This window comes from Callospermophilus lateralis, chromosome 4, assembly GCF_048772815.1.
Source record: "Callospermophilus lateralis isolate mCalLat2 chromosome 4, mCalLat2.hap1, whole genome shotgun sequence".
Classification (NCBI taxonomy): domain Eukaryota; kingdom Metazoa; phylum Chordata; class Mammalia; order Rodentia; family Sciuridae; genus Callospermophilus; species Callospermophilus lateralis.
The window spans coordinates 9,251,003-9,274,126 of record NC_135308.1 but is presented as its reverse complement, the minus strand read 5'-3'; the positions used below and the strand labels follow the sequence as shown (position 1 = coordinate 9,274,126).

The 23,124-nt window shown below is 39.0% G+C and overlaps 1 protein-coding gene across 4 annotated transcripts in view; it reads right to left on the bottom strand.

Moving 5' to 3' along the window:
• The window catches only part of Ccdc25 (coiled-coil domain containing 25), a 37,809-nt gene extending 17,667 nt beyond the window's left edge, over window positions 1-20,142 (bottom strand). For 2 of the 4 annotated variants that reach the window (XM_076853530.1, XM_076853533.1), the window contains exons 1-4: window positions 20,017-20,142; window positions 15,449-15,496; window positions 10,085-10,124; window positions 5,241-5,292 (exon numbers count right to left, since the gene is read on the bottom strand). In XM_076853530.1, the coding sequence (XP_076709645.1) occupies window positions 5,241-5,292; window positions 10,085-10,124; window positions 15,449-15,496; window positions 20,017-20,044 (168 nt within the window). In that variant the 5' untranslated portion in view covers window positions 20,045-20,142. Of the gene's footprint in view, window positions 1-5,240; window positions 5,293-10,084; window positions 10,125-15,408; window positions 15,497-20,016 lie in introns of those variants that run through there. The other 2 variants (XM_076853532.1, XM_076853531.2) reach the window with 2 other exon arrangements.
• Window positions 20,143-23,124: the final 2,982 nt, after the last annotated feature.

Sequence of the window (23,124 nt, the reverse complement as noted above, 5' to 3'; positions counted from 1 at the left end):
TGTTGTTTTTGTTACTATTGCTCTGTAGTACAGTTTAAGGTCTGGTATTGTGATGCCTTCTGCTTCAGTTTTTTTTTTTTTTTTTGCTAAGAATTGCTTTGGCTATTCTGGGTCTCTTATTTTTCCAAATATATTTCATGATTTTTTTTCCTAGTTCTATGAAGAATGTCATTGGATTTTTTTTTAACATTTATTCTTTAGTTGTAGATGCACACAATATCTTTATTTAATTACCCAGTGCCTCACGCATGCCAGGAGAGTGCTTTCCTCTGAGCCATAACCCCAGCCCCGTCATTGGAATTTTAATAGGAATTGCAGTAAATCTGTATAACAGTTTTAGTAGTATGGCCATTTTGACAATATAAATTCTGCCTATCGAAGAGCATGGAAGATCTTTCCATCTTCTAAGGTCTTCCTCAATTTCCTTCTTTAGTGTTCTGTAGTTTTAATTGTAGAGGTCTTCCACCTCTTTTGTTAGATTGATTCCCAAGCATTTTATATTTTTTGAGGCTATTTTCAATGAGGTAGTTTTCCTAATTTCTCTTTCAGTAGATTCTTCACTTATGTATAGAAATGCATTTGATTTACGGGTATTGATTTCATATCCTGCTACTTTGCTGAATTCATTTATTAGTTCTAGAAGTTTACTGGTGGAATTTCTTGGATATTCTAAATATAGAAGCATGTCATCGGCAAATAGTGATAGTTTCAGTTTTTCTTTTTTTATGTGTTTTTCTTTTTTTATGCATATCCCTTTAATTTCTGTTGTCTGATTGCTCTGGTGATGGTGCCTATTTTTGACAACCCAAACTCTTGCTGGTTGAATGAAGTCCCTACAATTCCTCTGAAAAAGATAACTCAAGAGTTCTTGTGGGTTTTCTAACCCCAAACATAATTAGGAACAAAACGTCTGTGCTAGAACTTAGCCACTCACTGTGAAGGAGAAGTAACACAGATAAGATCAATCCTTTTTCTCTACAAAACCTATATTAAATTAAAGAGCAATTCAAGATAGCAAAAATATGTCCAAGGTAAGAGTAAGTGGATATCAGTTCAGTACTGGCTCCTATTTGGTATGAGATTACAGAAACATCTGTTTGAGAATGAATGTTCCACCTAACTAAATATCGAGATAAATTAAACTCCTTCCATTATGTTACTCAACTTTCATTTTTTTTTTTTTTTGGCCCTAGGGATAGAACTAGGGGTGCTTTACCATGAAGTTACACCCCCCAGTCCTTTTTACTTTTTAAGATAGGGTCTCACTAAGTTGTCCAGGCTGGCCTAGAACTTGCAACCTTCCTGAGTTGCTAGGATTACACGTGTGAGCCATCAAACTTGGCAAAATTTTTTTCATTTTAATTGTTTTAAATGGGAACTTCTTAAACATATAAATTTTGGCCCAGAGTAAGTAATCTAATTTTGTCACTACTTTCAAGCACATCTCATTCCATTACAAGACCATTTAAATACAGGATTTTGCAATTATATCTTAGTAACTCAATATCTTCATCATTAATATTGACCATTATACTGGGTTATAATAACATTAATTAAATACACAGACATTTACTCCATGATTTTTTTTTAAAGCTGCCATTTCGAGTGCCCACTATGTTCCAGGTACAGTAAATAGTCCTGTGAAATATCCTCACCCTGCCAATGAAGAGAATGAATCTTAGTGAAGTTAAGTAGCAAGGCCAAGGTCCATTATGTCTGGTAGGTGATGGAGCTGAGAGATGATACTGTTTTAAAGCTACACTCTAAAACCAAACCCCAGGCTTGGGTTGCTTGTAGAGTTCTAGCAGCACCATACAATTCCTTGGTCCTTGATGTCAAGCTATGACCCAATATGTCTCCTTACTATCTGTGGCTGTCGCTATTCCTAAAAAGTCATCTCCTATCCTTATTTTGCTACTTCCAATATTATATGAACAAAAAAGGGCTGAGGTTGTGGCTCAGTGGTAGAGCGTTCGCCTAGCATGTGCAAGGCCCTGGATTTGATCCTCAGCACCTCATAAAAAATAAATAAGTAAAATAAAGGTACTAACTACTACTAAAAAGTAAATATTAAATAATAATAATATGAACAAAAAGAAAAAAATCATCCAATTTAGCACTCTGCATAAAGTCAGAGGAAGTGAGCTCAAAGTGTCCAAGCACTTTCAATATGTGAAGGCCAGAATTTTGATGGTAGGTTTTGTGCCATCAGTTAATGGAGAAACCTCTAGGTAGGTGAGCTTTTTCTGTGTGAGACTATAAAAGAGCATTGCTGAATATCCATGATTCAAGGTATGGGTTGAATCCAATTAAATTTACCAACAACAAAAACAAAAACAACAATGAATGCATATAGTGCTTCGCATATGACATGAGACATTCTAAGTGCTTTAAGACAGACTGGGCCATTTAGTCCTCACAGTGATTAAACAAGTTGGCCCCTCCCACAATGGAGGAAATAGGCAGTCAAGTAATGTGCTCAAAGTCACAAGGTTAGTAAGCTGTAGAGCCAGTATTCAAATACAGCATTTCGGCTCTGGCTGGGTTGCAACCACTTAGCCTTGTACATCTCCAATACATATTTGGTATCTACCAAGTACCAGGGACTAATCAGTCCTCAAAAAATCAACAATGCTACCCATAATCCAGTGATTCAGGAGGCTGAGATAGAGAATCGAGGCCAGCCTCAGCAATTCAGTGAGACCCTAAGCAACTTAGAGAAACCCTGTCTTGAAATAAAAGAGGCTAGAATGTGGCTCAGTGGTTAAGCACCCCTGGATTCAATCTCTGGTACCAATAAAAACAAAACAAAAATCAACAGTACAAGTAAAAATTGGGCACAAGTTTAACCCTGCTGTAAATTCAGAAGTTAATATTTTAGCCATCATGTACTTACTAAAATAGGATTTATATATACATATTTTGTTGTTGTTGTTATAAAACCTAAAAAGTTTTTGGAAAAAAACTATGGCTAGCAAACAGCATTTTAAACTAGCACAATACTCTGAGGGCCATTCAGCAAAAAGGAGTTTACTGAAATATATATATCTTTTGACCCAATATTTCCATTTCTAAAAATTAATCTAAGAAACTAATTCAGAAGAAGAACAGAAAGTAGCTCATATAAAGGTAGTTCTTATTAGGAATTCATAATGCTGACAAATTGTAAATATATGTTCTGATAAAGATTTCATATTAATTGTGGCCTATGATCAATGCCATGTAGCCAGTCAGAATAATAAATATGAAAAATAATACAGAAACATGAAAAAGTCCATAAGCTGTCACTTAAAAAGTAATACAATCAGCCAGGACAAGCCAGGATAGATTCAGATTGAGGAAAAAAGAGAAGGACATCACATTACTGGAAGGGTGGCAGAAAAAAAGCAATTTATATGTAACTTAGGAAAGCGATGTTTTGATGAAAACCACTGGACAAAAGACAAAACTATTTGCACAACAAATACTCTAGCAGATAGTGTTGTTTCTCACGTGGATGGATATAGGTTAGCAATTCTGAAACCAGCTATGCATATACTGAAGTCAAATGAATAAGTGGAAGGCAGATGGTGACAGCCAGGCTTCTCACTGCTGCACATAAGCATGTGGGGAAGGCTAGAATGAGCCCAGATTAGTCACAGGAAGCAATATGTGTTCAGGTTTACCTTAACATGGACATGATGAAGGGATAGAAAAACGATGATAGCAGATACGAGTACATACATGGATTCATGGACAGACATTTCCTAGTTCTGTCAGTTGGGAGGAGGTAGACCAACAACACTCTAGAAGCAACAGGCACACCCAGAGCCCATATCTTCATTTTGAAATATCATTCACCAAGAAAAGGAACCAAGGTTCCTTGTAGAAATGGCTGATTGTACATCCGGGACAGGAATAATACAAGATGTGCCTGCAGCATCTCATAGGGACAAAAGGTAAGGAAGCACTCAAAATGGGGAGCTAAGCAGGCACATCATGGGCAACAGTAACACAGCACCAAAACATAACCCAATGTATAAAAGAAACAAGAGTCCACACTGATGCAAATAAATGGGGTAAAAGACAAATCTTCCTTTCAGAACTCCAAATAAAATATGTAGATGCTCTGTATTCTAGAAAGTGAAGCTTAATTCTTTCCCTTGCCCCATTGAGTAGGAGTTGGGTTTAGTGCATTGCTAGAAATGGGGAGAAAAGCAGCTTCACAGTGGAGCAATCTGGCATACACTACCCTGGCAGGTAACTGAGACTCACAGGATCAGTGATGAATCATGTCAGTGAGTGCACCCCCTGATGTAATTAATGAGCAGAGCAACTCCCTCTGTGGTTCTCTTACCCCAAACCCATAACCTCAGTCTAGTCATGAGAAAAACATCAGAAAAACTCAGACCAAGTGAGATTCTACAGAATCCCTGATCAAACTGTCAAGGTCATGAAAAATAGGTAAAGAGTGAGAAAATATCACAAACCAGGAGACAGAGCAGATGTGACTACTAAATGCAATGTAGTACCCTAGACTGGATCCTGGAACATGAAAACAACATTAACAGAAAAACTGATGAAGTTCAAATAGAGTCCAGAGTTGAGCTAGTAGTAATATATCAAGGTTGGCTTCTTAGTTTTGACAAATGTACCTTGGTAATACAAGATGGAAATGATAAGGAAAACTATATGGGAACTCTCTATTCTATGTTCACAACTGTTCTATAAATCTAAAATTACTCCAAAGCGAAAAGTTGGGAAATATACATATATACATATGTGGATGTATATACCCTGTGATTCAACTATTTGAAATATGTGAATATTTGGAATATTCATATATCCATTTCCATGAATGAGTGGAAAAATAGTGTACTATATTGCTAGGGAACATTAAATCTCTTTTTCTTTATATTATAAGGCAAAAGAATCACATGAGCCTGAGAAAAAGGAACCACTGGAGTAGACAGAAAGTCTGGTGGTATCCAACTAACAGAAAGAGCTTGCAAAGTGGACACTCAACACACCTGAACCATCAGGACAAGGCAATGCTTATACGTGGGAAATATGTAGAATGGCCCCTTCACAGTCTCAGAAATCACCTAGAATTTTCCAGCAATTTTCTGAGTCATGGGGAAGGCCTAGATTTTGAAACATTTATTATTTCAAGTAACTTAACAGCAGAAAAAGAATAAGGAATAAGATATGATGCTTAACACTGAAGAAAAATTAATGAATCCATGTTTAAATTCAGTTACCTTATGTAATCGAAGGTATACGTGAGCTGAAGAGAGTTTGTCCACATGAAACCTACAAAGAATGAAAATCACTTTTAGCAAGAGATATGAGATAACCATCTCCTTGGTCACTTGCATTTAAAGCATTCCATTCCCAAACTGTATTCACTCAGGGCCTACCACAGGCCATGGGAGTTATGCCACCGTGTGTGGTTAAGTGCCAAGATGAGTAAGATAATAAATATTAAACGCCCTGAGAAAAGTGATTCTTCAAGTGATAAAAAGAGCTTTCTGTGATCAAAGTGTTCATGGAAGAAATAAGATTTGGCTGGCCCCTGAATGAAGCACACACAGGACTAAAAGGAAAAACAGAAAAAGAAATTACAGATGAGAAGAGAAGGGAATGACAGAAGTTGCTGAGACTCCAATGCTGCCAGGCTGGGAGACCTGCAGGACCACAGACTGGAGTAGCCTGGAGCATTCTGAGTTTCAAACAATGACAAAACAGCCACAAGTGAATGTCAAGTAGAGATTTGGGAAAATTAGGTAAGGTCTAAAGTCAGTAAGCTCAGATTAACAAATTCCATCCAGCCCTATACTCTGACAATGACACTAACATGTGTCCTCAGGATGAACACTGTCTTTATGGCATTGTCTAAAAAACATTCAGGATATTTCTAATCCCAGTGTCATAAATCAATCTTTCATTAAGGCTCTAAAATCCATCAATTTAATTAAATTCTTTAAAACTGATGTGACATTTTGGGATATTGTATTTTTCAAGTTCACAAGTCAACAAAGTCAACTCTTTACAACACCCAGAGAAGCCTCCAAAGTCCTAATATCAGACAATAAACAAGGTAATGCATGATTACATTTTGTGATTCTGTTAACTTTTGTCCTTACTTTTCCAGAGTAAGTGTTCAATAAAACCTATAATTAAATTAAATCCCATTTTATATTTTGCTAGAAATTTTCTTAGCATCAATTTTTTTTTGGGGGGGAGGAAAGGTACCAGGGATTGAACTCTGGGACACTCGACCAACTAAGCCACATCTCCAGCCCTATTTTGTATATTGTTTAGGGACAGGGTCTCAATGAGTTGCTTAGCGCCTCGTCATTGCTGAGGCTGGCTTTGAACTCGTGATCCTCCTGCCTCAACCTCCTGAGCTACTGGGATTATAGGCGTGGGCCACCGCACCTGGTTACCTCCTCATATTCTTTCAGAATCCTAGGAAAATCTGCACTACTAACCAAGTCCAACTGAGAAACACCTTCTCCCATTCTAACAGTCAATAGCTTTTAAGCCAGTTCTCTATTTACAATTCCTTCCTATATACTCAAAATAGCTAGGTTGTTTTCTGATTTTTCTTCTTTTTTTTTTCTTCTTCTTCTTCTTCTTTTTTTTTTTTTTTTTTTTTTTTGTGGTGCTGGGGATTGAACCCAGGCCTTGTGCATTCAAGGGAAGCACTGTACCAACTGAGCTATATCCCCAGCCCTTGTTTTCTGATTTTTCTTTAAGGTCTCTGATGTGAAATTTTACCAAAAGAAATACCCAAACAATTCAATATATAGTTATTAAGTTCACACATAATAGTCAAAGTACCAAAAAACACAGAGGAGTATCATAGCCAATATATACTAATTTCAGGTTTGTACCTAGCAAGTGCACTGCTACAAAGGGTAGGGGAGTAGACAGAACTCTGGGGCTTTGATGAAATGTTGGGAGGGGGATTATTTTAAGCAAGTTTTCTTTAAAATTCCTTCCCAAATGCTCACTTAAAGTTTAAATTATGCCCACTAGTTCCTCTTCATATCTTCCTGTTCCTGATTAATTCCTGCTGCCCTTTACCAAATACAGACTAGAAATTTCACTAAGAGAGTATCAATAACTTAAGGGAACATAGATGCAAAGCCCCACAGGTGAGGACACTAAATTCCTTAGTGAGGTCTGTGAAAACCATGCTCATTAGGCATTCTGGAGGGAGTAAATGCACACTGTTTCTGTTTTTCTCATTTAAAATATAATCTAGTTCCATTCTCACTTAATCCTAGGAAAATTCTTTGCTTAAAGGAATCTCAGGAAGTTTTCTGGAATAGATTCAGATATTGACAGCCACAGAGGTAAAGTCGCCAATATTTCATCAAAGTGAACCAGTGTTAAAATCTACCCTGGAAAGTAGAGCAACACAGAGTAACTCTTGGCACTCCCTAGAAGACTGCCAGGCTGACATGAACCGGAATGGGTCTTGAGTTTTGGGCCTATTTCAACTCACATCAGTTCTCAAATAACTTATGAAAATAAAAGTCAATCATGTCTAACCATAGTCACTAACCTCTAGACTATTAAAGAGGGTCAAAACAGGACTCTAGGAATCTACAGACACCAATTTGACACACACAAACCTTGATGAAATTAAAAATTCAAGTCATAATTTACTGAGTGTCAGCTGTAAATTAGAAATTTCTCTTCCACTTGAAATGACTTTTATGCTGCAACTGAACCTGTACAGCAGGTAAGCTATCTAACAGGCATAGTCATTCTAATTTCCTTGAGAGAGTCTGGAGATCTTGGAGCTTTAAGGACAACAGAAACTATTCCAGCTGGGGGTGACAGGGCAGAGGTGCTCAGAGCAGAGATAAGAAGAAACTGGTTATTGGGCAGAAACATCTGGGGGGAACCACTTCTAGAAGGGCAGAGACCTAGTCAATTAGGAAGTCAACAAATACCTATCAAACATCTACTACATGTTAGAACCTATGCTCTGTACCGGGGACACAGCAGTTAACAAAGCAGGTAGATTGCTGTCTTCATGGAGCTCAGTCTAGGGTCCTTGGAAGGTAGGCAATACTCAACCTACAAGTTCTCAGCAGAGTTAACCACCCACCTGAGGTAAGGGGGCACTAAGCAGAGTCTAACTTGATGACACATCTAAGTTCAGATAACAGGACATCGTGCTGGGATAGATTTTCCTTTTAAGTCTTTAAAATTTCTCATGTTCCTTGGACTTCTTGGATCCTTGGTATGGATTTTATATAATAGATAGAAGGACATGTCCACTGGGGATATGAACTGGCTTCTTCATGAAGCCAGAGAGAAAACCCTCCAGGGAGTCCCTACACACAGGCAGGGGAGTGAGCATAGCCACATCTGGGGGTGGCTTTAGTTAGACTCTAAGCAATATTTCTGTTGTAAAATATTCAATGCTATATACCTTATTAAAAATTCAGCCAGGCATGGTGGTGTTGTAATCCCAGAGGCTTGGGAGGCTGAGACAGGAGGATTATAGTCTCAGCAATTTAACAAGGGCCTAAGTAACTTAGCAAGACTATCTCAAAATAAAACATAAAAAGGGCTAGGAATGTGGCTCAGTAGTTAAGTGTCCCTAAATTTAACTCCAGGTACCAAATAAATAAATAAATAAACTCTTCTAAAACATTGGAACTTAAATGCTATCACTCTAAGGAATTAAATGAAGAGTCTAAGCTCACATTTATAAAAAAGAGGTCTAGAGAGAGCTGTAGGAATGGCCTGGGGGAAGAAAAAATAACCAGAAGCCAAAAGAGTGGCACCATGAGGGAAAACAGATCTGTTCAGTTCATCTTAACTTTGATTTCCTCATTTGAAAAATGAGTATAATAGCAATACTTATCTCACAGTATCACTGAGAAATAAAGTATTAACAGAAGTAAACACGTCACAGTATTTAGCATATAGATAAGTGCTTGAAAAATATCTATTAATACTATCATATCAAAGTAAACAGGATATGAGAAACAGATCTTTAGGACCAACATTTGGTACCAGATGTTACAAGCTGGGGATACCCCACTAAACAGGCATGAGTAGGCTCTGAGAGAGAGAGATTATGAGGGTCAAAGTGAGTGGTGGAAGCTGGAGATGGAAAAGGAAAGCAACTGAGTGAGAGAACGGTAAGAGAGAGACAGAGAGAGCGAGCGCGCGCGCACCGAAAGCCTGTGTACTTTTCAAAAGGACTAGGTCTGTGTGGAAGAAAAGTACTCACAGGATTCTAACAGAGAAAGAGAAAATTCAGCTAAAATGAAAAAGTCCTAGGGGAGGGGGGATAGCAGAGGATAGGAAAGGTAGCAGAATACAACAGTTATTAATATGGCATTATGTAAAAATGTGGATGTGTAACCGATGTGATTCTGCAATCTGTATTTGGGGTAAAAATGGGAGTTCATAACCCACTTGAATCTAATGTATGAAATATGATATGTCAAGAGCTTTGTAATGTTTTGAACAACTAATAAAAAAAATAAAATAAAATGAAGGAGTCCTTTTGTTCATTTTTTTGATCATTGTTTTCTTTTAGGACTGGGTTTAATGAGCAGCAAAATGAATGATCTTGGAGAGAAGCTAAGAAAGTATATATTATTTAAACAGTTTCCACAAATAATATTGGAAAGAAGGGACAGGGGTAGATCAAAACAGGGGTAAGATCATCAGGGAGGACAAAAGGAGCCCATCTGTTTCCTTTAATGCTGGACCAGGTCAGACGCAGCTTGCAGTCCACTGACATAGATGACTCTGTTTCTTTCACTGCGTCTTGGGAAAGTCTTATCCCTCTACTCAATGGGTCTGAACAAGTGTGGTGTCTTAGTAACTTGCCACAAGGTGACCAACAGGCAGTAAAAGGAAGCCTATGTCCTGAAGGCCTTTGCTCTCAGGCCTGAGATCAAACTCCAAGGCATTATAGTCAGTTCACATGGTCATTATAAACGAAGGAACCAGCCTTGTCACAGAACACACATAAACAAAAATTCTAGTGATAGGAGCAGGGTGGCAGGCCACACCTAAGAAAATAAACAATCCATAAAGCAGAATCAAAACTGTTACTTACCAAATATCTTCAGGCCAGCCATACTTTATCAGATCTTCATCTATAGTAAGATAAAAGAGAACACAGAAAAGTTAAAATAGAAAGTTTTTACAATTGGACAATATAAACTGCATAATTTTTAATACTTCTTTTCGGTATTAGGTTTTAAACTCATGGGCACTTGACCACTGGGCCACATCCCCAACCATGTTTTGTATTTTATTTAAAGACAGGGTCTCACTGAGTTGCTTGGTGCCTTGCCATTGCTAAAACTGACTTTGAACTTGCGATCCTCCTGCCTCAGCCTCCCAAGCTGCTGGGATTACAACCATGTGCCACTGTGCCCAGCTAATTTTAATACTTTTAATCTGATGCCCAAAGATATTTCTATTAGAAGATAACAAAAGTAACACTGGTAAATCAGAGTAACTAAGAATTTAGATGGCACTCTGGAAAACTGATTCACTGTAAAAATACAGCTTCGCTAAAACTTCAAAGAACTGATTGCATTTTAATTAAGAAAAAATAACTCAATCATATAAATATAGAAAAATCAGTAATAAAACATCAGAAGTATAAAAAGAAATTAAAAATCATCTAAGTTATGTCACATGGTGGAAATAAAATACCATGGAAAAAGGTGAAAGGGTGAAAAGTATTTGTTTTGGGTAGAGTTTGGAACATGGCTTTTGGACGTGCAGGGCAGGGAGCTGATGTTTTGCTTTTTGCTGTTTGATTAGAAGCAACAATAAAAATTTATTATTTTAGTTCATTTTTTTCTGCAATGCATAAAAATACAGATAAGTGAAGAGAATAATGACTATAAAAAGAAACTGAAACATGTAATACAAATAAAGAAATAGAAGCCGATATTTTTATCATTACACTAACATTCTATTACTATTTGACCTTTTTTTTTTTTTTTTTGGTACTGGGGACTGAACTCAGGGGCACTCAACCACTGAGCCACATCCCCAGCCCTATTTTGTATTTTATTTAGAGACAAGGTCTCACTGAGTTGCTTAGTGCCTCGTTTTTGCTGAGACTGGCTTTGGACTCCTGATCCTCCTGTCTCAGCCTTCCAAGTCACTAGGATTACAGGCCTGTGCCACCACGCCGGGCATTATTTGACTTTTAAAATTAAATATGTGGTAGATAAAAATAAGATTCTAAGAACTTTTTAGAAAACAACCACTACAGAAAGGTTGTGTTAGTATACACTTCTAATAGCTATATTAATAATTAGGAATAATTGTGTTTTTATACAATGGTATTTAAATATTAAATAACAACTTAAAAATTATAAGGTAAACATAATGATTCATGTGATGATTTAAAATATAATCAAGAAAGTAGAGGACACATAACTTAAGTTGGGGGCAAATCTTGGATAAAGGCACTCTAGTGACTGCTAACACCATGAGCAGACATCATAAGTTCTCCAGGGGCTTTCTATCACCTTAAGTGGAAAGTTGAGCAAATAGCCAACAGGCAATAGAAAATGCAAAGGGAAGTGTGCAACCCAGTGTTCCTCAGTATGCAGCTGCAGCATGTGGCTCCCTCATGACACCTGCTGGCTGTGAAAAGGAACAGACCTAGAGCTGTTCATGGAAGTACATCTTTTCATTTACACTTTCTTTATGCTTGCTCTAGTCCTTCAGCCTGAAATCCTCAGGAATATTAGAAATTATGTACCAACAGGAGGCTTTGAAATTGCTCCACCCTCTTTCACAAGGCAAACTGGGACAGGCTGACTCTCCCAAATGACTCAAAGATTCCTTAGGAGGAAATGTTCTATACGTACACAATAATGATGGCAAAATGCCATTCTAAAGGGCTCTAGATATCCAGATTTACATGTGTTGACACAAATTCTACATCTACCTGTATTTCTACTGCAGCCACTACAAGGATTCTGCAATCGCAACTCCTCCTCCACAAAGCTTTCTCGGCTCCCAGGGCCTCTAACCACACTTAACATCTCTCATCTCTCTACTTGTACAGCACTTGCTATTCGTAGGACTTCATTTTGTCCACACTTCTTTGGGGTGATTATTATGAATATTTACTGAGCAGCTACCAAGCTTTAAATTCTATTTATTCTAGTTTTTTTTTTTTTTTTTTTTTAAGGTACGAGAACGATATCTGGGGAATTCTCTCACTGAGCTACACCCTCAGCCCATCTTATTTACCTTTATGTATTTATTTATTTTGTCCAAACTTTTAAAAATTGATTTTATTTTTTAGATAAGTTTAGGTTAACAACAAAATTGACATATACATTTCACACAGGGTAGAATGTGGCCCCACAAAGAGAAGCCCCCAGTGAACAGTAAACTAACAAAGAAGGAAGAGACAGGGTAGGGACATCTCCAGCACAGCTGCCTGAGGTCAGCTCACCTGTGTGAACCAGAAACAGGGCAGCACTTCACTATAAGAAATGTGCAAAGCCACACTCAGCAGAGTTGCACAGTGCAAAACTTGCACAATCTATGTAGCTGCTTGGCTATAGGTGTTTCTTAGTAACCCAATTCTCAGGTTCTCTGATGATAGAAATAAAAGCAAATTTGGTCAGTAGATCTGCATTCTTATCTATTATATTAACCATGACTCTTGATACTGTGTTAACTCTTGTTATTGTGTTAATGTAACACAGGGAGGTAACATCCTCCTCCATACATTAGGAAGATGCTAGAAGAACAAGTCGAAGTTACCTATGACAAATTTATGAGTTACTAGGTTATACTGTGAACTACTTCACCATTACATCATACCCAAAGTCAATATCCTAAATTCATTACAAGTGAAAATTGTTTCAAAACACGTTATTTTATTTTGCTGGGTTTGATTTTCTCTTCTTCAAGATGTGATAGTCTTGCTTGCATTGATTTTGCCTCAAGGTAACCATTTTTGGTCTTGTTTATTTTACTACTGTCAAATGCCTCATACAGAAGAATGGACATGAGCCTCTCTAGAGCTGGGGATATAGCTTAGTTGGTAGAGTGCTTGCCTCGCATGCACAAGGCCCTGGGTTCAATCCCCAATACCACACGCACACACACACAAACACACACACAAAGAAGTTTCATCAAGCTACACCTAGAACAGACACTGGTATGGATTACAAAGGGAAAGGGAAAGGAAAATAAAATAAGCAAGCAGCACATGAAGATTAAAGGCAGGAACTTTAGTCAAGCTTGCTCTTGACTACTGAAGCAGAGTCATCCAGCCCAGGAGGGCAGTGTCTGCAGTAGGCTGAAGGAGGATCTACAGAAGCTCCAGTGGTACTAACTGCCAATTCCTGAGTGCCCCGTGTGGCCATAACTCAGGACTACACATGGTCCTCACAGTGGCCAGTCTTTGCAACTATGCAAGTTAGTTATCAAACCACGAGCTTCTTCTTACATCTAAGAAATCTGAGGTTCAAGGAGGTTAAGTAATGATAAAGCTAGTTTGTTAAAGGGCTGAGATGTTACCCTAGATTGGCCTGACTGCAAAACTGTCTCTTCCAAAACATCCCAGCACCCCAGAAGGAAAGCAACTGTGCTTTCCAAGCTTAAGGCACACTGATGCTGTTTCCTCCAGTTCTTTGCTGTGGTCTTACCTCCTTCACCTTGATGTTCCACACACTGAGGATCAGTGCTGTAAACTCACTAATCAAGAAAGCTCGGGGCTGGGGTTGTGGCTCAGTGGTAGAGTCTCACCTTGTAGCATGCACAAGGCACTGGGTTCGATCCTCAGCACCACATAAAAATAAAAAAAATAAACAAATTGTGTCCATCTAAAATAAAAAGATAAAAAAAAAAAAAAAGAAAGAAAGAAAGCTCAACTCAGCCAAGCACAGTGATGCACACCTGTAATCCCAGGAGCTCAGATGGCTAAGGCAGGAGGATCGAAAGTTCAAAGCCAGCCTCAGCAACTTAGTAAGTCCCCAAGCAACTCAGTAAGACCTTGTCTCTAAAAAAAAAAAAAAAAAAAAAAAAAAAGGCTGGGGATATGGCTAAGTGGTTCAATCTGATAAAGAAAGAAAGAAAGCTCAACTTAGTGCTGGGGGCTTAGCTCAGTGGTAGCATGTGCTTGTGTGCTGGGTTTCATGCCCAGCACAACCAAAACAACAACAACAAAAAAAAACAAAGAAAACCACCAAAACCAAACTCAGCTTCTCTTTGTTTTCTTCCTTTACTTGTGAAGCCAAAAAGGCTAACTCCTAAAGCAATGTTTTTCTTTTTAAACTTTAGTTTCAATTCATTAGTGGGCCACAAAATGTTGAGACAACTTTTTTTAATAAACGAAATAAAACAGAAATAGAGGGCTAGACTTGGTTTGCAGATCAATGGCAGAACACCTACCTAGCACATAGGAGGACCTGGGTTCCATCCCCCCCGCCCCCCCCCCCAAAAAAAGAAAGAACGAATGTACAGGGCATAGCAAATAGTAAATAGTACAGGTATTTTCTGTAAAATTTTGTTCTAGTTAAAGGAATATGTACAGCAAGATATAATTTTTTATGTAATTCATACTGAGGAAAGTAGTCAACAAGTTTTAAAAAATTGTTAACATTTCATGACTTAGAAAGAACATTTTCAACCAACAGATAAATTTCCATGAATCGTTAAGTTGTTAAAAAAAAAAACACAGAAAATGCTTTCTTCAAAGTCCAAATCACATGCCAGGTGTGATGGCAGTGGCTCAGGAGGCTGAGGAAGGAGGATCACAAGTTCAAAGCCAGCTCAACAACAGTGAGGCGCTAAGCAACTCAGTGAGACCCTGTCTCTAAATAAAATACAAAATAAGGCTGGGGATGTGACTCAGTGCCCCTGAATTCAATACCTGGTTCTCCCCGCAAAAAGTCCAAATCACTATTTTTTATGTGATCTAAATTAGTACATGCTAACATGATTCATGTTACTCTAAGGCCAAATGATACCACAAGACTCTTAAGTTTCTAATCAGCTATATAGTCAAAGTAATTCTAATATTATCATATTGATATGATTAAATTCTAGGAGGAGTTCCTTAAAATGGGTGTGATAAATTCTCAAAAGCTGACTTATCAAAGTAGTTGAAAACTCATACCCTGTGCAATCTAAAGAAAACTGATCTCATAGAAGGAAGCATAGGTCACCAGAGACTGGGGAAGATAGGAGAGATTGGTCAACAGATGCAATGGATAAGCTATGTAACCCCTATTTGATCATTATACAATGTATACATGTATTAAAATATAACACTGTGCCCCATAAATATGCACAATTATTATCTGTCAATTAAAAATTTAAAAATTAATTAAAATTTTAAAAGAAAACTCATCCAATAAATGGGGGTCCAGGGACAACAACACTTACCTGCTGGAAATTTCAAAATCAAATGCTTTTGAAAACTTACTTTCATATTTATCCTTTCCCATGTAAATAGTGTAAGCAGATGAATTAACTATGACAAAACAAACATAAAAAAATTAGATACTTTTATCATCAAAAACCTGTTTCATGGGGAAAAGAAGTGATAAATGCTCAGATTGGGGGTTGGCAAATCATGGCCCATGGGTCAAATCTGGCCCACCACCCATTTTTGGATAGTCCTCTAGCTAAGAAAGACTTACATTTTTAAAGGGTTGACAAAAAGGAAAACAAAGATTAAGCTCTAGAGATTGTGTATAGCTCAAAGAACCTAAAATATTTACTATCTAGCCCCAAAATGAAAAGATTATCAATCATTATTAAACGATCACTTTCCCACTTTCTAAGGAACATAGTTCAATGGCAATTTCCCATACCTTTCCTTGCCTTCCTTAAAAGTTAAAAAAATAAAATAAAACAAACTACACCACAATCATGTAAAGACAGTTTCCTATACTTGGCCAACTTTTATTTAACATAATAATATGCCCCAGCTATGCCTCAGACAAACCAATTCCCACTACCAGGGCATAGTGGTGAGCATCTGTGTTTTTGAAAGACTTCCAAGTGGATCCTAATATGAAGTCAGGGTTAAAAAACATTATCCTAAATCAAACAGAATACTCTGGGTATGTTTAAGAATGACATTTTTCTTACTGAGGTAATGTGTTTTAATACAGGCATCCTTGATCAGGAACAAAACAAGTTTTCTGTTGAAACTGCAACCAATACTGGGTTTCTAAACTTGTTTGATCCCACTGGATCTAAACTTATAAAGTAATATTCAGTCTACAAAGCCTGAGAGGGTTTGTGGGTGCAGGGTTGGTTGGGTTGGAGAATTTAGAGAACAGAACACACACATATATGTAAGCTTGAAAGGCCAGGAAGCAATACTCTTTCTTATAAATCCTTATATCAGAGATTGCTTGTTCTTCTTAAATTATCAATACTAGTTGCTTTTCTTGGGGAGGGAAAACTCCCAATTCCACCGGTTAGCATTTGTAATGACTATAGTCCATAGCAGTTGAAAGACAACTTAAAAGAGGGAATGTTTGCATTGACTAGTTGACAGGAACACCTACTTGTCTGATGGAGCATTATATTAGTGCAATAAGGCCTCAGCATGTCACGTAACAAATGAAGACTAGGAATAAAACTAAATTGTTTCTCAGGTTCCCTCTACACAGCCTGGCAATATTTAATGTGTATACTCTTGTATTTCCATAATGTTACTGCTAGGAGTACATTCTTCTGAAATACTCCACCAGGCAACGATGTTCATGTTATAACCTAAGAATAGCAGAAACTGGTTAAATATACTATAGAATGTCCTTAAAATACCATGGCCCATTAAAGAAGAAATTAAGTGGCAGAATAGTATTTCTGTGAATCTAGATGTAAGATTCAAATTTGTAAAAAATAAATGAATATATCATGGTGTCCACATACTGATGTTTACAAATATATATTTATATATACATTTTGTTTATGTGTATGAATATATATAAGTTAATAGTTACCTTGGGTAGCTTGCTTATAAAGTATACACAAGGCCTTTGTAACTGGAACAAAAATAATTTTTAAAATAACTGAAATACAAGTTACAACTCAGGCCAAGCTAAGTTAGAAACAAAAAAATGAGGGGAATGTCTTGATGGTTCATCTATTGGAGGTGATTAGGAATATGACTGCATCAAATTCACACTACAAAGCATTCTGCAAAATAATTCTTCAATTCAAAATTCAAGACTATCTGATTTATGGGCCCACAGACTACCTATACTTGCTAGAAATACAGTAAGATAAATATTTCATTGTTCCATTATAAAAGAGTATATAAAGAATAAAAATCACGCAGACTCTAGCCAAAGATACCACTGTTGGAAAGGGAAAAACAACAACAACAATAAAAACCTTCTACAGATTTCCCATTTTTATGCAGTTAATCTTTAGCTGGTTGAAATAACCTTTAGCTTATGCATACCAACTCATTTCTGACTATTCTGTATGTTCAACTTTTTTTCTATATTGGCAATATGTAAAGTTTTACCATAATTTTCCTGGAAAAGTTATTTTCACATTAACTTGACAATTTTTAATGATCTGCTGCCAACTTTAATTTTATTAGAATTAGCCCAAATATTTTTCCAACAGGAAGCAGTTCTGACCTTAAAATGGAAGTCATTGACATAACAGGATCCACAAATCTGCCAAAGTATGCTGTTCTACTGAGGGCTCTTGTGCATACACAATTAGCACTTAAAAGGAGTTTAGAATATTTTAAAGGAAATAAAGCAGCTAGTGTGAAACATATTTAGCAACCTTTATTCCCTGACTGTATTGTTTATTCCGCTGTGGGTCTAGAATGGATGTCTATTGTGTTGGGGAGTCTCATGAGTAAAGAAGCCATAAAGAGTATGAACTTCTAATACCTCAAGAAGGATGAAAATGCTCAGCAGCTTACAATACTAGTATTGTAAGTTTTTATTTAAATAATAATAAGATTCAAAAGATCAAATCTACAGAGGCAGAGAAATAGCTTATGGCAGGCAAGGAAGTCTAAACTGTGAGAAAAGTAACAATGTGACAATATGATGGAATGGGACAAGCAGAGGGCTGGAAGTTGTAACTTCCCTGGGCTTCAATTTTCCTATCTCTAAAAGCAAAGTACACCCTATCAAAACCCACGCAAACAATATAGTGCTAACTTAAAGCTCACTTTTTAATTCACATAGGAGAGAAGCCTTTATATGTAAGCAATAAATGTATGTTCCACTTACTATCAAAGGCATGCATGAATTCACACTGGAGAATATGTAAGTAATGAGGGAAAGTCTTCACTCAATCCAGTCCTTTCACATGCTCAAAAGAATTCACACTGGAGAGGAACCCTGAATAAAGAATGTGGGATGCTTCACTATGGCAAGACTCCTGAGAATGCCAAGGGGAGAGAACTTATATTAACACAAAGCATGTGGGAATGACTATAGTCAGGTCTATTCAATTCACAGATGTAAAGGAATGCACTACTTTCACAGAAGAGATATGCAGAAGTCTTCAGTGATTACTTGTAAAAATGCACACTACATTGAAAATCTGAGAATGTGAAAAATACAAGACAGCTGTCAGTTGTAACAAGTAGTTTCAATATCTCTTGAAACTTCCTAATGTAAGGAAGTCATATTGAATCTAAGTGGTAGGAAGAGCCTGATACAAAGTAATTCGTAGGGGCTGGGGTTTGGCTCAGCAGTAGAGCACTTGCCTAGCATGTGTGAGGCATTGGGTTCGATTCTCAGCACCCCATATAAATAAATGAAATAAAGGCCAATTGACAACAAAGTAATTCGTATAGAAAAAAATGACAGAAGTTTTATATATGTATGTATAGGTATACACACACACACACATATAGTGTGTGTGTGTGTTTAGCAGTGGTTCATTCTTGAAGTACATCTCTGGAGAATACATTTCCTCATTTTTACTTGTGAAAAGAAACATGACAGCGGCATCATTCCATAAGTATTGTTTAAACAAGAGTGGATGACTTTTATAGGTCATGTTTATTTTACTCAAAGCAGGTAATAAAATTGGGATTAACCCAGAAAATAAAATAGAAGGTCCCCTTTTACAAGTAAGCACGGGGTAGCAACAGAGTGCTATGAGTAAGACATAAAATGCCATTATCTGACTCAACATTTATTGAGAACAATTATGAGTCAGGCACTATGCGAAGTCAGGCCCCTGTCCTCCAGGGGCTTACACTCTACCTCAAACTGATAGCATTTAACGCCATGAGACAAATGCGGTGTAAAAGGAATTCGTGGGATGTTAAGGGGGTCCCAGAAGAGATAAACAATTCCGGTGTGGACGCTAGGTTAGGAAAGGCATCTTGGGAAAGATATTCAGAGCTATCTTAATAGAATAAGAATTAACTAGGGGTTCATTCTAGACAAAAGGAACAACATGTGCAGAGAAACTAAATGGAGCTATACCACTTTGGCAAGCACCTTTTCCTTGCCTGCCAAAACCAAATCAGGAGCATGGTGTCATTTTTCAAAAACCGGAACATCGACTCTTGCCCAGTGAGTGGCTGCTATCGACATTCCGGTCTACTGCTCCGCGCTGCGACCCAGACCCTTCCTGGAAGAGTAAGGTGCATTTCCTGTAATGATCGCTGACCGACGTCTCCTTCTCAATGGGAAGCACTGCCAGACTGCAGCCAGGATGAAGGCCACAGGAGCAGGAGAGGCTCGGCGTGCGGGGACGTGAGGATGCCCACGAACTCTGCCCAACTCCAAGGAGCACCGGGAGGTCTCAGACTAAGGGACGCGGACGATTCCCGGCGGTAAAGACCGCAAGGGCACAGCCCCTCCGCGCCCTCCCAGCCCTGACCTGGGGACACCCGGGGACGCCAGGGTAGCCGAAGGGACCAATGCGCAGGGGGACCGAAGGGGCGCCGTCGCCGAGGAGGCGCCACAGGACCACGTCCAAGGAAGCGGCAGCCTCCACAGCCAGCTGCCGGCAGGGACCCGCGAAGGCGCGGCGCCCACTCACCGCTGCTGCTAGTGAAGTAGAACACCATGATCCCGACGGCCGTGCGACTACCCCAGAACCCAGCAGCAGGAGTCAAATCGCGAAGCTCAGGACACCAGAAGCGCGGCGCCCGTCTGCTCCCCGGAACTCCCGCGCGCACTTCCGGCGGACGTAAGGTCGCGTCATAACGCCGTCCCGTGGGCGCCATCTTTAATCCTGGCGCGGCGGCGTGGCATTAGCCGGACGCCAGTCACCTGAGGGTTGAGGTGGGGAGAGGGAGGCAGAACAACTTGTGGTTAGAAAACTCGACGTTTTCTTTAAAGTCTAAAAGGAAAAATGCTATCAGCAGATCTTTCCAGAGCCTACGTCCAGTGCGCATTCGTATCTAGAAGGATATTTATAGATTTTATCCGCCTCCCCTCAACCTTTCCTGGGCTTCAGGAAAGCAAAAACTGCTTTTTCAAGCAAGGGATATGCTGATCACACAATGTGGTGCCTAATAGGAGTTTACACTCCATTTTAAGTGGACTCAAAGTCCTTCGCCAAACTTTAAATTTCAGATTTTTCTACTAGGCCCATCGTGCACTCCCTTGTAAAATCCAGTTTTAGCAAAGACCTCTGTTGCGTCAGTTTATCTGGAACCTCCTGGCACCTACCCTCCGTCACCTCCCGGGTAGTCTCTGATCACCTAGGACTGTCTAGAGCAAGAATCCTGTAGGGCAGTTTAGCCGCAACCCTCCCTACCCCTGATCCTGAGGTGTCCCGTTCACCAGCGTTCTACCCACTGACCTCCAGCCTGCATATGGGCTGTCGTCTCGCTTGCCCACCCCATATTTGAGTTGATCTCCATCTCTCTGCCACAGTGCATAGCCTCTGAATTCTCACATACTTTAACAAGTATAATAACTATATTGAACATAATCTCGTTCTAGCTCTGTTAGGACAAATCATGCACACGTGGCAAAGGTGGGAGACTGGAAGCAAACCTGGGATCAGCAGTTTCTAGTGGCGGGGCCTATTGGTGGCAAAAGGCCTGGCTTGGCTCATTTTAGGGGCAGAAAATGGCGCAGGCTGAAAAAAGGGTCTGGGCTTCCTTTAGGGTGGAACTGGAAGGTGGATAGGAAATCCCCTGGGGCTTATTGAATCGAGTCAGGTGGCAGTGTGGTAAGAGTTCCTTTTGTGTTCCTTTGCTCTGGCTAGGGCCTGGAATTTTAAATGACAAAAGCTTAGGGAAAATGTCCTTGAACTTATCTGTATCCTTCAAGCTCCGTTGCTTGTAAGGTAAATGTTGGCCATATTAGACTCTGTGCTTCACTTTCTTTGAATCTCCCCAATACAAGTGATAATAGAGAAATTAATTCCGGATATTTTGCTAGGGTTAAGTCAGTTAATAGGCATCAAGGGTTTAGAATGTAGGGATCACTCAAATTAATTGTTATTGATATTCATATTGCTTCTTGGGGTTTGGACTATTCTGACTTTAAATCTAAGGTCTGTCATCTATTACCTATGAGATCAAGCAAATGCCAAACCTCTAAACCTCAGAGGTCCTCTTGCTGTAAGTGGGAATAATCATTTCATGTGAATCTCTCACAGCACTTAGGTTTTTTTTTTGTTTGTTTGTTTTTTGTTTTTTGAGGGGTGGGGTGGGGGCACTCTGCTACTGAGCCACATTCCTAGCCCTATTTTGTATTTTATTAGAGACAAGGTGTCACTGAGTTGCTTAGCCTCTCGCTAAGCTGCTGAGGCTGGCTTTGGACTTGCCATCCTCCTGCCCCTGCTTCCTGAGCCATTGGGATTACAGGCATGCACCACCAAGGCAGCCCGGGACTTAGTTTTGATTTAATTAATTTTCTTCTCATAAACAAAAATTCTGAAAGATCATTGTTTTGTTTTGGTCTGGTCTGTTGGGGCTTAGTGAAGAAGCAGAGTCCAAAACAGACATTGAAGCTTTAAGGAAGCAGATAGATCCCCAAACACAGCAGTCTTTCCTGAAAACAGGAGACCCTAGTCTATGGGATCCTGCCTAAGAACTCTTCCTTCCACATTAACCCTTACAACAAGACCTTGAGGTAACCTTGTGTTCACCAGTATTTTCCTCTTGTTCGACATTCTTGTTTCTACCTTTCAAAATCCAATATTCTGCTACTTCCCAGTGAGAGTTTTCATTCTGTTTTGTAAGCTGGAGGCTGCCCAATTCATGAATCACGAATCAAAGTCAATAAAATCCATAGTTAAATTTCTGTTAATTTTGGTTTTTGACAATTCTTCTCATCACTTATCTAAGTTTATTTAGAACTGAAAATGTGCCAGAGAATACCATGAACTAGTGACACAAATCTAATAGAGCTTTAGGAACCTTCCTGTTTCCCAAAGCAAGAACCTACCATGTTCCATAAATAGTAATTTATTCTTTGTAAAATGGGAATGATAATACATACCTCATAGACTGCGGTGAGGAGTAAGCGAAACAAAACATAAAACAATTGAGAATGCTTGCGAAGTAGATATTTGTACCCTAATTGGACTTCATAAATTTAACTTGAAGAATAAAAAAGTGAAATAGGAACCTAAAATTTTATTAACTTTAAAAAAGGTGAAAGTAATGATCAAATTTCAAATGCGAAAAAATATGTGCCTGGAAAATCTTGGAGCGATTACAAAAGCTACTTCCACTAAGTGACTCCACAATTTTATTTTTTTTTAACCTCCTTTTAGACCAAAAAGGGTCTAAAACTACAATTCCCACAATGCATCTCGAAGAGTCCCGAAAATGGAACTCCTGGTAGTCGCAGGAGATTGAGGGAGGCGTGGTTTCCCGGAGGGGAGAGCTCTTTGGCTCCCAAGGGCGGGAGAATCTTGGAGACAGCCTCCTTGGCGGGCGGGGCAAGGGCTAGTGAGCGACCAATCATCGAGCCCATCCTGGAAGCGCTGAGCGGCGACGAATCGGAACGCAGCAGAGACCGCCTGGTCTGGCGCGCGTTAATTTGAATGCGCTCCAGGGACCACTGCAGGACTGAGGAGAGGTCTCGGGACCTGGGCGCGGGCCACCACTGCGAGGGTAGAGGCTGGAGGAGAGCCGGGCGCTCTGTGGAACACCGGGGTGAATGTCGAACAGCTTTTGCTCTG